General features: G+C 40.6%; 1 protein-coding gene across 1 annotated transcript in view; it reads left to right on the plus strand.

Moving 5' to 3' along the window:
- KLHL20 (kelch like family member 20) overlaps positions 1 to 13,468 on the plus strand; it is a 77,551-nt gene that overhangs the window by 58,553 nt on the left and 5,530 nt on the right. The window contains exons 8-9 of the mRNA XM_082669919.1: positions 26 to 169; positions 13,101 to 13,234. Of these exons, the coding sequence (XP_082526045.1) occupies positions 26 to 169; positions 13,101 to 13,234 (278 nt within the window). The remainder of the gene's footprint in view (positions 1 to 25; positions 170 to 13,100; positions 13,235 to 13,468) is intronic.

Consider the following 13,468-nt stretch of genomic DNA (forward strand, 5'->3'; position numbering starts at 1 on the left):
TGTGTTCTTGACGTGTTCTCTGCAGGTATGACCCCAAAACAAACCAATGGAGCAGTGATGTTGCTCCTACAAGCACCTGCAGGACAAGTGTTGGTGTGGCTGTGCTTGGAGGCTTTCTCTATGCTGTGGGTGGCCAGGATGGAGTGTCTTGCCTCAACATCGTTGAGAGGTGATTTTTTTAAAGTCATTTTCATTTTTTTAAAAGAAACAATTTAGGACACTAGGGATTCACTATTCTGTAGATTTCCCATGGGCTTTAAGGAAAAAGTTTTCAGTTAACTTTAAAGTCTAGGAAGATGAAAGATATAACCCAATTTTTTTAAATTATGTGTTACACTGACTGAGCCTAACATTGAAGTGTTGGAATCATACTTTAAATTTCATTTTATATATGATATCAAGGATACCACTTCTGAAATCTGTTCTGATTTTTTTCCCCCAGTAATTGGAATGACTTTGCTCAGGCTTCCTCCAGAAAAAATGATTAAAGCAATAATTCTTTGTGTAGCATACCTTATAAAAACTCCAAGGTATTTTGTATGTGGATTCTCATTAATTCTTTAAGTTTTTATTTATTTGTTTGTTTGTTTATTTTGGCTGCACTGGGACTTTGTTGTGGCACGCAGGGTCTTTGTAGCAGGGCTTCTCTAGTTGCGGCGTGCAGGCTCAGTAGTTGAGGCATGCCGGCTCTCTAGTTGCGGTATGTGGGATCTTAGTTCCCCAACCAGTGATCAAACCCAGGCCCCCTGCATTGGGAGCATGGAGTCTTACCCACTGGACCACCAGGGAAGTCCCTGGCTCCTCTCATTAATTCCTGAAGTATACTTGGGGAAATCTTGGTGGGTTGCTATAATTTACTGTATACTTTTTTTTTTTTCTTTTTGTCTGCGTTCAGTCTTCGTTGCTACACATGGGCTTTTCTCTAGTTGCGGACAGTGGGAGGTACTCTTCCTTGCCGTGTGCAGGCTTCTCATTGCAGTGGCTGCTCTTGTTGCAGAGCACGGGCTCTAGGTGCACAGGCTTTGGTAGTTGTGGCTTGCAGGCTCTAGAGCACGGGTCAGTAGTGGCGCATGGGCTTAGCTGCTCCACGGCACGTGGGATCTTCCCAGACCAGGGCTCGAACCCGTGTCCCCTGCATCGGCAGGCGGATTCTCAACCACTGGGCCACCAGGGAAACCCCTATTATCAGATTTTTTGAAGCAATACTTTATGCCAGAAGAAAATGGAGTAACATATTTTAGATAGGGAGGGTGGAAGGGAGATGCAAGAGGGAGGGAGATGCAACAAAGAATTCTTTGTTGGGTGGGGGAGGGGCTGTCCTGTGCACTATAGGGTGTTTAACAGCATCCTTGGCCTCTACTGATTAAGTGCCACTAGTACATGCCTGGTTGTAATAACCAAAAATGTCCCCAGACGTTGCCACATGTCCTGGGGGGTGGGGTTGGAGGCACAATCACCCCAGTTGAGAACCAGTTGTGCTAGAGCCATCTAGTCACTAGGAACCCTCAAAATTGACCAGCCAAGATGGCTTTCCAGGACAGGGCCCACACTTCTGGGAGCAGAGTCAAAATTGAGCAGAACAAGGACAACAGATACAGTGAAAAGAAGGCCAGGTTAAAAGTAGGAGTATTGAATAAAGCCAATACACCTCAGGAGGCAAACCACTATATTTTTTAATGCTACATGAAAAAAAAAAAAAGAGGGAACTCCATGAAACTGGAAATATTAGCACAAACCACTCTTTCTTCTAAGAGTTCAGGAAAACTCATTTCATGTAAAAATGAGCAACAGAAAGGTGTTGAGGCTAGATCCCATTAAAGTTAATATATGAAGAGAGAATAAGCAGCAATTACGTCTCTATAGAGAATGAAAGCATACCAGAAAGATACAACTACAGAACAGATCAAAACTATAATCAACTATTTCAAAAATATGCTAAAAGGCATTAGGAAAACAGTGCGAGATATGAAAACACACAAGTCAGAATCTGAAAAGCTCAGAAATGAGATGACAAAACTCAGAAAAATACTAGAAATGTAAGAAAAAATCACTGTAGAATGAAGGGTTAAATTAGAACAAATGAGCAAAACAGATAATGCCAAAAGACAAATAGAAGGTGAAAAAGAGGAAAGTTTTAAAGTCAAAAAGAAATAAAGAGGTAAAAAGGATTTGAGAGACAGCAACAAATATTGAAGACAGGTAAAAATCCACTATACAGATAATAGGAGTCCATGAAGAAGAAAATGAAAACAAGGGAACAGAGCAGATGCTAAAAACTGTGATTCAAAATTATTTTCCTGTTGTAATTTTTTAAAAATTGAAAAATTTGAGTTAAATTTTTCTTAAAAAAAATTATATTCTAGCTCTATCAACTGAAGAGGCGTAGAAATAATGACCAGCCAAGTCAGTGAACATCTCCACTCCCTGACTGTCTTGAAATTCCTTTTCCCACTAAAAGAAACCAGGGCTTCTTAGAGAAATGTCTGATTCCAGATTTAGGACAGGGAATGTATAGATGAGCCTGGACCATCTTTTCATACCAGATAGCAAGCAAGCTATCAAAGACTACTAGATATCAAAAAGATTCAAGAGTCAATTTGAAGATGTTCCACTGACCAAAGATGATACAATTTTAACCTTAAAAGAGATAATTGTAATTGATTAAAATCCAATAAATATATTTAAATCTATGGGTTCCTGTTGATATTTTAAAAAAACCTAATTAGTTACCTTTGGAAGATTTTATTATCTTGAAAACTAGTAAGCATATATCCAGGCTTTCTTTTACCAACTGTATCGCATATGAATTGGGTAATAAAATAGTAGGAAACAGAGGCAGAGAGAGAGAGAGAAAGAAACAGAAGCAGAGAGAAAGTGAGAGAGAAGGAGAGGCAAGGAAGCGGGGAGAGAGAGAGAGGATCCGTAGATAAGAGGATTGTTTCTTTTTATAAAGTATTCCAGCAAAAGAAAATAAAGGATAGAATATCACCATATTGCAACACTCAGTAAATTAATGCACCTAGTAATTAATAACAGCTCCTAACACACCACCTTCTGTAGTGTTGCCAAAGGGACCAAACGTGGTTTGATCTAACCTCTGAATCCAGCTGCCAGTTTGCAGAACATACAGAGGACAGGCCAATGTGTAGAGCTGCACTATAAGTGTACAGTCGATCAAATCCATATTGTGGGAGAAGTTGCAGGTCAAATGCCCAGGTTCTAAAACATGAATTCTGGGAGTGGGGGAGGGAGAAGGAGAATAGAGGAAAAACCTGTAGAAAAAAGGAGACTTTTTAAAAATATGAAAAAGTGGTCCAGTTGTTAAGACCCCGCGCTTCCATGGCAGGGGGCACGGGTTAGATCCCTGGTCAGGGAACTGAGATCCTGCGTGCTGCATGGCACGACCAAAAAATAAAAAAATACAAACTAAGTAAATAAAAATACAAAAAGAAATTAATAAGTAAGAGTAAGTGTCTAGGGATGCATACGTGGCTGATAAAACTATAAAGAAATGCAAGGAAATGATTACTGTAAAAGTCAGGATAATGGTTACCCTGCCTGGGGGAAGGTTTTGAGATTGGAAAGGGACACGTGGAAGGGCTTCCAGTGTGGCAGGCAAAGTTATTTTTCTTGGCCTGGATGGTGGTTATAAGTAGACTTTCCTTATAATAACTTATTAAACTATACATTTGTTCTTGTGTGGCTTTCTGTATCAATATTTTATTTTACAATAAAAGGGTTTAAAAAGTTATGCAAAGGCTTTTGCTTCTAAGTAGAATGCAATAAGTAGTGACAGCCATCATTCCCACTGCAACAACTAGGAAAAAATGACAAAGTACAAATATCATATTTTTAAAATCATCAGAGACATGTAGAAGTAACAAGGACTAGATGAGCTAAGAGTCCACTGAAGAAAGAGCCCATCTTATGTGAGATGAGATCATCAGCTATTTTCTTCCCAAAAACATTTGCCAGGTTTTAACATGGGTTGAATACTGGACTTGGTCTAGGCAGAGGGGTTCTCCTGGAGGAGGATAAATCAGGGGAACTTTTGAAAATCATGTAGGCTGGCATGACAGATTGGATTCTGGAACATACTTTTGTTTTTCCCAGTGGGACGTTTGCTGAGTGCTGGGATAGCACAGGAGAGCAGTGGACCAGGTTAAGTGAAATCTCATGCAATCTTACAGTGCTTAGAAGATAAAGTCCTACTATAGGGAGGGGCCTGCAACAAATACAAGACATCTCATCCTTGAGACATTTAAAAACAAAGGTGGACTGAGTCTAACTAAAGCTCAGTTCCTTTTTTAAAAAAATATTTTTATTGGAGTAGAGTTGATTTACAATGTTCTGTTAGTTTCAGATGTACAGCAAAGTGAATCTTTATACATATACATCTATCCACTCTTTTTTAGATTCTTTTCCATAGGCCATTACACAGTATTGAATAGAGTTCACTGTGCTATACAGTAGGTCCTTATTAGTTACCTGTTTTATATATAGTAGTGTGTATATGTCAATCCCAATCTCCCAATTTATCCCTCCCCCCAACTTCCCCCTGGTAACCATAGGTTTATTTTTTTCTTATTGGTGTAAAATTGCTTTACAATGTTGTGTTAGTCTCTGCTGTACAATGAAGTGAATCAGCTATGTGTATACCTATATTCCCTCCCTCTTGGATCTCCCTCCCACCCCCTCCCCCCATCCCACCCATCTAGGTCGTCACAGAGCACCGAGCTGAGCTCCCTGTGCTATACAGCAGGTTCCCACTAGCTATCTATTTTACACATGGTAATGTATTTATATGAAACCTAATCTCCCAATTCATCCCACCCTCCCCTTCCCGTGCTGTGTCCACATGTCCCTTCTCTATGTCTACATCTCTATTCCTGCCCTACAAATAGGTTCATCTGTACCATTTTACTAGATTCCACATATATGCATTTACATACGATACTTGTTTTTCTCTTTCTGACTTACTTCACTCTGTATGACAGACTCTAGGTCCATCCACATCTCTACAAATGACCCAATTTCATTCCTTTTTGTGGCTGAGTAATATTCCATTGTACATATGTACCACATCTTTATCCATTCTTCTATCGTTGGACATTTAGGTTGTTTCTGTGTCCTGGCTACTGTAAATACTGCTGCAGTGAATACTGGGGTACATGTGTCCTTTTGACTTATGGTTTTCTCAGGGTATATGCCCAGTAGCAGGATTGCTGGGTCATATAGTAGTTCTATTTTTAGTTTTTTTAAGGAACCTCCATACTGTGTTCTCCATAGTGGCTGTATCAATTTACATTCCCACCAACAGTGCAAAAGACTTCCCTTTTCTCTACATCCTCTCCAGCATTTATTGTGTGTAGATTTTTTGATGGTGGCCATTCTGACGGTGTGAGGTGATACTTCATTGTAGTTTTGATTTGCATTTCTCTAATAATTAGTGATGTTGAGCATCTTTTCATGTGCCTCTTGGCCATCTGTATGTCTTCTTTGGAGAAATGTCTATTTAGGTCTTCTGCCCATTTTTTTTTTTTTTCTTTGCAGTACGCGGGCCTCTTACCATTGTGGCCTCTCCCACTGCGGAGCACAGGCTCCAGACGTGCAGGCTCAGCGGCCATGGCTCATGGGCCTAGCCGCTCCGCGGCATGTGGGATCTTCCCAGACCAGGGCACGAACCCATGTCCCCTGCATCGGCAGGCAGACTCTCAACCACTGCGCCACCAGGGAAGCCCCTTCTGCCCATTTTTTGATTGGGTTGTTTGTTTTTTTAATAGTGAGCTGCATGAGCTGTTTATACATTTTGGAGATTAATCCTTTGTCCATTGATTCATTTGCAAGTATTTTCTCCCATTCAGAGGGTTGTCTTTTCATCTTGTTTGTAGTTTCCTTTGCTTTGCAAAAGCTTTTAGTTTTCATTAGGTCCCATTTGTTTATTTTTCTTTTTATTTCCATTACTCTAGGAGGTGGATCAAAAAAGATCTTGCTGTGATTTATGTCAAAGAGTGTTCTTCCTATGTTTTCCTCTAAGAGTTTTATAGTGTCTGGTCTTACATTTAGATCTCTAATCCATTTTGAGTTTATTTTTGTGTTTGGTGTTAGGGAGTGTTCTAACTTCATTCTTTTACATGTAGCTGTCCAGTTTTCCCAGCACCACTTATTAAAGAGGCTGTCTTTTCTCCATTGTACGTTCTTGCCTCCTTTGTCATAAATTAGGTGACCATATGTGCATGGGTTTATCTCTGGGCTTTCTATCCTGAACCATTGATCTATATTTCTGTTTTTGTGCCAGTACTATACTATCTTGATTACTGTAGCTTTGTAGTATAGTTTGAAGTTGGGGAGCCAGATTCCTCCAGCTCCATTTTTCTTTATCAAGATTGCTTTGGCTATTCAGGATCTTTTGTGTTTCTGTACACATTATAAAATTTTTTGTTCTAGTTCTGTGAAGAATGCCATTGGTAGTTTGATAGGGATTGCACTGAATCTGGAGATTGCTTTGGGTAGTATAGTCATTTTCACAATATTGGTTCTTCCATCCAAGAATATGGTATATTTCTCCATCTGTTTACGTCATCTTTGATTTCTTTCATCAGGGTTTTATAGTTTTCTGAGTACAAGTCTTTTGCCTCCTTAGGCAGGTTTATTACTAGGTATTTTATTCTTTTTTTTGCAATGGTAAATGGGAGTGTTTCCTTAATTTCTCTTTCTGATTTTTCATTGTTAGTGTATAGGAATGGTAGAGATTTCTGTGCATTAATTTTGTATCCTGCAACCTTACCAAATTCATTGAACTCCAGTAGTTTTCTGGTGGCTTCTTTAGGATTTTCTATGTATAGTACCATGTTATCTGCAAACAGTGACAGTTTTACTTCTTTTTTTGCAATTTATATTCCTTTTATTTCTTTTTCTTCTCTGATTGCCATAGCTAGGACTTCTAAAACTATGTTGAATAAGAGTGGACATCCTTGTCTTGTTCCTGGTCTTAGTGGAAATGCTTTCAGTTTTTCACCATTGAGTATGATGTTTTCTGTGGGTTTGTCATACACAGCCTTTATCATGTTGAGGTAGGTTCCCTCTATTCCCATTTTCTGGAGAGTTTTTATCATAAATGGGTGTTGAATTTTGTCAAAAGCTTTTTCTGCATCTATTGAGGTGATCATATGGTTTTTATTCCTTAATTTGTTAATATGGTGTATCACATTGATTGATTTGCATATATTGAAGAATCCTTGCATTCCTGGGATAAATCTCACTTGACCATGGTATATGATCCTTTTAATGTGTTGTTGGATTCTGTTTGCTAGTATTTTGTTCAGGATTTTTGCATCTATGTTCATCAGTGATATTGGTCTGTTATTTTCTTTTTTTGTAGTATCTTTGTCTGGTTTTGGTATCAGGGTGATGTTGGCTTCATAGAACGAATTTGGGAGTACTCCCCCCTTTGCAATTTTTCGGAAGAGTTTGAGAAGGATCGGTGTTATCTCTTCTCTAAATGTTGGATAGAATGCGCCTGTGAAGCCATATGGTCCTGGACTTGTTTGTTGGAAACTTTTTAATTACAGTTTCAATTTCATTACTTGTGATACGTCTGTTTATATTTTCTAGTTCTTCCTGGTTCAGTCTTAGAAAATTGTACTTTTCCAAGAATTTGTCCATTTCTTCGTGGTTATCCATTTTATTGGCATATAGTCATTTGTAGTAGTATCTTATAATCCTTTGTATTTCTGTGGTGTCAGTTGTGATTTCTCCTTTTTCATTTCTAATTTTATTTATTTGAGTCCTCTCCCTGTTTTTTTCTTGATGAGTCTGGCTAAAGGTTTATCGATTTTGTTTATCTTCTCAAAGAACAAACTTTTAGTTTTATTGATCTTTGCTATTTTACTTGTTTCTATTTCGTTTATTTCTGTTAGAAATAATAAAAAAATAAAAATATAGATGAAACAACAACCAGAAGGTAAAACAGAACCACAATAGTAAAAAGGAGGAAAAAAAAAGCGGAAAAGGCCTTGGCTCTGGGGGGCGGGGTTTAGGTGGTGGGTGGGGCCTATGCTTAGGTCCCACAGGGCCGGATAAGGCCCTGGGAGGGTGGGGGCTTAGGCTCAGTGCAGCAGCAGTGGCCCAGGAGTGCCTCTGGCTTTGGAGGGTGGAGGACCAGGTCCAGGACCCCAGCAGGCTCCCTGGGCCCGAGAGGGCAGGGGAAACGCTAGGTGAGTTCCCCCCGATCCTCCAATCCCTGGAGGGCCCTGCCCCATTGGCCTCTCTTCTTCTTCCCCCCCTCCTCCCTCCTATGCCCCTAGGACCCACAGATCCAGAGGGGGCCCCAGAAGGCAGGGGACCAGACCAGGAAGCCCAACAGGCTTTCCGGGGGCAAGTGGGCAGGGGAAACGCCCTCTGTGCCTCCCCGATTCTCCAATCAAAGAGGGCTTTGGGGCTTCCCTGGTGGTGCAGTGGTTAAGAATCCACCTGCCAATGCAGGGGACGTGGGTTCAAGCCCTGGTCCGGGAAGATCCCACATGCCATGGAGCAGCTAAGCCCATGCGGCACAACTACTGAGTCTGCACTCTAGTGCCTGCGAGCCACAACTACTGAGCTCGTGTGCCACAACTACTGAAGCCCGTGAGCCTAGAGCCCATGCTCCGCAACAAGAGAAGCCACTGCAATAAGAAGCCCACGCACTGCAACGAAGAATAGCCGCAGCTCGCCACAACTAGAGAAAGCCTGCGTGCAGCAATGAAGACCCAACACAGCCAAAAATAAGTTAATTAATTAATTAATTAAAAAAAAAAAAAGAAGGCTCCACCCTGTCCTCCTCTCCTCTTCTCCCCCTGCCTCCCTCCTACGCCCCTAGAACCAACATGGCCCAGAGGGGGCCTCAGAGGGCAGAGGACCTGGCCCGGGAACCCTGCAGGCTTCCCGGGGCCCGATTGGGCAGGGGAAACGCTAGACTTGCTCCCCCTGATCTCCAAGCCCCCCAAGCGTTCCTCCAGTTATGAGAACCCCTTCCCCCTCCCAGCCACCCCTCAGGGGCACCGGTCCTGTCTGACCTCCACTTCTCATCCCCCCTTACTCCCCCCACATCCTACCCGGCCTCTCAGGGGTTCCTCCCATCTCCTTGGGCATCGAGGTCCCCTACCAGTGTCCGGCCAGCGCCCTAGTTGTGGGGAGGCACGAACTCAGTGTCCTCCCCTGCCGCCATCTTGACTCTGCCCCGTAAGTTTATTTTCTACATCTGTAACTCTATTTCTGTTTTGTAGATAAGTCCATATGTAGCCTTTTTTTGGATTCCACATATAGGCGATATCATGCTATTTGTCTTTCTCTGTCTGACTTACTTCCATCAGTATGACAGTCTCCAGGTCCATCCATGTTGCTACAAATGGCATTATTTTGTTCTTTTTTATGGCTAATATTCCATTGTATATATGTACCACATCTGCTTTATCCATTCATCTATCGTTGGACATTTAGATTGTTTCCATGTCCTGGCTATTGTAAATAGTGCTGCAATGAACATTGGGGTGCATGAACCATTTTGAATTATGGTTTTCTCCAGATATATGCCCAGGACTGGGATTGCTGGATCATATGGTAGCTCTATTTTTAGTTTTTTAAGGAACCTCTATACTTTCTCCATAGTGGCTGTACCAGTTTACATTCCCACCAACAGTGTAGGAGGGTTCTCTTTTCTCCACACCCTCTCCAGCATTTATTGTTGTAATTTTTTGATGATGGCTATTCTGATGGTGTGAGGTGATACCTTATTGTAGTTTTGATTTGCATTTCTCTAATAATTAGTGATGTTGAGCATCTTTTCATGTGCCTCTTGGCCATCTGTATGTCTTCTTTGAAGAAATGTCTATTTAGATCTTTCGTCCATTTTTTGGTTGGGTTGTTCGTTTATTTGATATTGAGCTGCATGAGCTGTTTGTGTATTTTGGATATTTTCTCCCATTCTGAGGGTTGTCTTTTCGTTTTGTTTATAGTTTCCTGTGCAAAAGCTTTGAAGTTTAATTAGGTCCCATTTGTTTATTTTTGTTTTTATTTTCATTACTCTAGGAGGTGGATCCAAAAAGATCTTGCTGCGATTTATGTCAGAGAGTGTTCTGCCTAGGTTTTCCTCTAAGAGGTTTATAGTATCTGGCCTTACATTTAGGTCTTTAATCCATTTTGAGTTTATTTTTGTGTATGGTGTTAGGGTGTGTTCTGATTTCATTCTTTTACATGTAGCTGTCCAGTTTTCCCATCACCACTTATTGAAGAGACTGCCTTTTCTCTATTATATATTCTTGCCTCCTTTGTCATAGATTAGGTGACCACAGATGCATGGGTTTATCTCTGGACTTTCTATCCTGAACCATTGATCTATATTTCTGTTTTTGTGCCAGTACCATACTGTTTTGATTACTGTAGCTTTGTAGTATAGTTTGAAGTCAGGGAGTCTGATTCCTCTGGCTCCGTTTTTTGTTCTCAATATTGCTTTGGCTATTCAGGGTCTTTTGTGTTTCCACACAAATTGTAAAATTTTTTGTTCTATTTCTGTGAAAAATGCGATTGGTAATTTGACAGGGATTGCATTAAATCTGTGGATTGTAAAGCTTAATTCCTGATTGGATTGAGGTGTTCAACATTTCACCGTGTCTGCCTAACATAAGAAAGAGTGAATCCATTGTTTGGGGCATAGGTGTTGTCAACAGGGGTATAATATCAATTTCTGTTTCTAGGATTCCATTATTTTATGATAATGCCAAGCATACAATAAAAAAATATATGAGACATATAAAGAAACAGAAAAATGTGGCCAATAATTGAGAGAAAAAGTAGACAACAGAAGCCGACTTATAGATAATCCATATTTGGAGATGACAGAAAAAGACTTTAAAATAAGTATAATAAATACATTGAATAAAATAGAGGAAAAGATCAATGGGTTAAAAAGTTGGAGAATTTTAATATAGGATTGGAATCTAAAAATAAGATGTACATTTCTACAATTGGAAAATATAGTATCTAAAATGAAGAACTCACTGAATGAGATTAAATAGGGTAGAAGTAGACTGGACACAGCAGAAGACAGAGTTAGTAAACTCAAAGTCAGATTAATAGAAAATATCCAAAAAGAAGAACAGAATGTAAAGAACAGACCATAAGGAACTCAGGGAACACAAACAGACTAACACATATGTAATTGGAGGCCCAGAAGGAAAATAGCAATAAGAGCAGAAGCAATATTTGAAGACAGAATATTTGGCTGAGAATTTTCTAAAAGTGATGAAAAATAAACTTTATTCAAAGTGCATGAACCTCAAGATACCTTTACTGACTAACCATAACCTTTCTCCAGGGCCTCCATTCTGCAGCACTTATATCTCTGCTTCTTTCATCTCTGTGAGTTACTACATTCTCAGAATTTGTTTGGAGGTTTTTCCTTAAGAATGTGCTGTGTCTCCCCAGCTTGCTTCTTAAGAATAAGGGCTATTTTTAGTATTATTTATTTTATATCCTGTAATATTGATATAGTTTGCTATACAATACTTAATATACTAACAGAATTTTTCACCTATGTAATAAAATGCCCAGCACAATTCCAAGTGATTTTTGTCATATTTATTTCTGAACACCAATAATTTATCAATCAGGGCTCAGTTAAAAAAAATGGAAACCATATCAGCTATTTTAGTAAAGAGAATTTGACATTAAAAAATTGGCTAGGGCTTCCCTGGTGGCGCAGTGGTTGAGAGTCAACCTGCCGATGCAGGGGACACGGGTTCGTGCCCCGGTCCAGGAAGATCCCAAATGCCGTGGAGAGGCTGGGCCCGTGAGCCATGGCTGCTGAGCCTGCACATCCGGAGCCTGTGCTCCGCAACGGGAGAGGCCACAACAGTGAGTGGCCCGTGTACTGCAAAAAAAAAAAAAAAAATTGGCTAGCACATATTGAAGGGCTGGAAAAAAAAAAAAGAAAAAAGGACACTGAAGTAACTGTAGGAACCCTAGGTCTAGGAAGACAAGGAAAGAGATTAGAGTTATTAGAGCCTAGAAGCTTGGAGGAGAGGTCCCATAGAACTAGGACCATCAGCACCTGAGGAGAGGGTGCCCTGAACAGCTGTGACTCACATCTCCATGGAGGGTTATTTGCCTGGCTGGTTCTGGAAGGCTGTATTTTCCAAAGATGGTTACAATACCTGACATCTCACATGCTCTTCATACAATCTGACTTTGAAACTCTGCACTGAGAGATGAGGTCTGTGTTTGCTCCCCTTGAATTTGGGCTGGCTTATCAGTATATGGTAGTAGCTCTATGTGACTTGTGAGGCTAGGTCATAAAAGATGATACATCTTTCACTTGTAACTCTTGGGGCACTCACCTTTGAAGCCTTCAGCTGTCTGAGGTCGCCATGCTGAGAGGAAGCCCAACTAGCCTACATGGAGAGACCCTGAGGCTACATGGAGACATGCCCAGCCAGCGCCCAGCTGCTTCAGCACCTGGGTATTCCAGCTCTAGCCACAATTTGACAGCAACGACATGAGACACCTGAGCCAGAACTTCCCTGTGAAGCTCTTCCTAAATTTCTGATGCCTGGAAACATAAGAATTAGTAAAATAATTATTGTGGAAAGTCACTGAGTTTTGGGGTGGTTTGTTACACAGCACAGATAACCAGAACACTGGTACTGTTATCTCAGGAGCTCAGAGGAGCTGCCTCACAGAGCTGTGACTGAAACCCCCAACAAGGCTAGCTTTGGAAGTGCCAGAAAAAGTCTAGAAACTGAAATTAACTGCTACTGTCAGAGTGAAAGGCCAATGTTGAGACAATATTGACAGGGTTGGCAAGCAAACAGAAAGTGTCTAGTCCTTCCTTTTGGCAGAATCTAGTAGAGAGCCAGCTTCGCAAAGGAGAAATGTAGTTTTCAGAGTTCTAGCCCCAGTTCATAAGTCAGAATACTGATAACTATGTAAAAATGTTAGATTCTCTCTGTACATTTGACCTTAGCAAATCTATGTATCTAACATATCTTTAGCATAATTTCATACCTTATGGAAAAGGCTTCACTTAATAAAAACATGCGTGCAGTCTTTGGTTTCTCTTACCGCAGGTATGATCCGAAGGAGAACAAGTGGACTCGGGTGGCTTCTATGAGTACTAGGAGACTAGGCGTGGCTGTGGCTGTGTTAGGAGGGTTCTTATACGCTGTAGGTGGCTCTGATGGGACATCTCCACTCAACACAGGTTAGTTCCTTCCAAAGTCAGTCTGGTTTCCCCAAACCAATACATTTTTTCTTAGGAGAGTCCCCTTACAAAAAGTATAAAAAGTTCATGTTATCCTATCATTTATTAAGAAAATTATTTTCCCTCTAGGAGAGTTCAACTGTTAGCTCTTCCTCAGCTCCTTCTGCAGTCATAGTCTACTAGTATATTCCCAAAGTATTTCTTTCTCCCTTCATTTCACAAGTTGCTAGGAAT

This window comes from Grampus griseus (assembly GCF_964374135.1).
Source record: "Grampus griseus genome assembly, chromosome: 1".
NCBI lineage: Eukaryota > Metazoa > Chordata > Mammalia > Artiodactyla > Delphinidae > Grampus > Grampus griseus.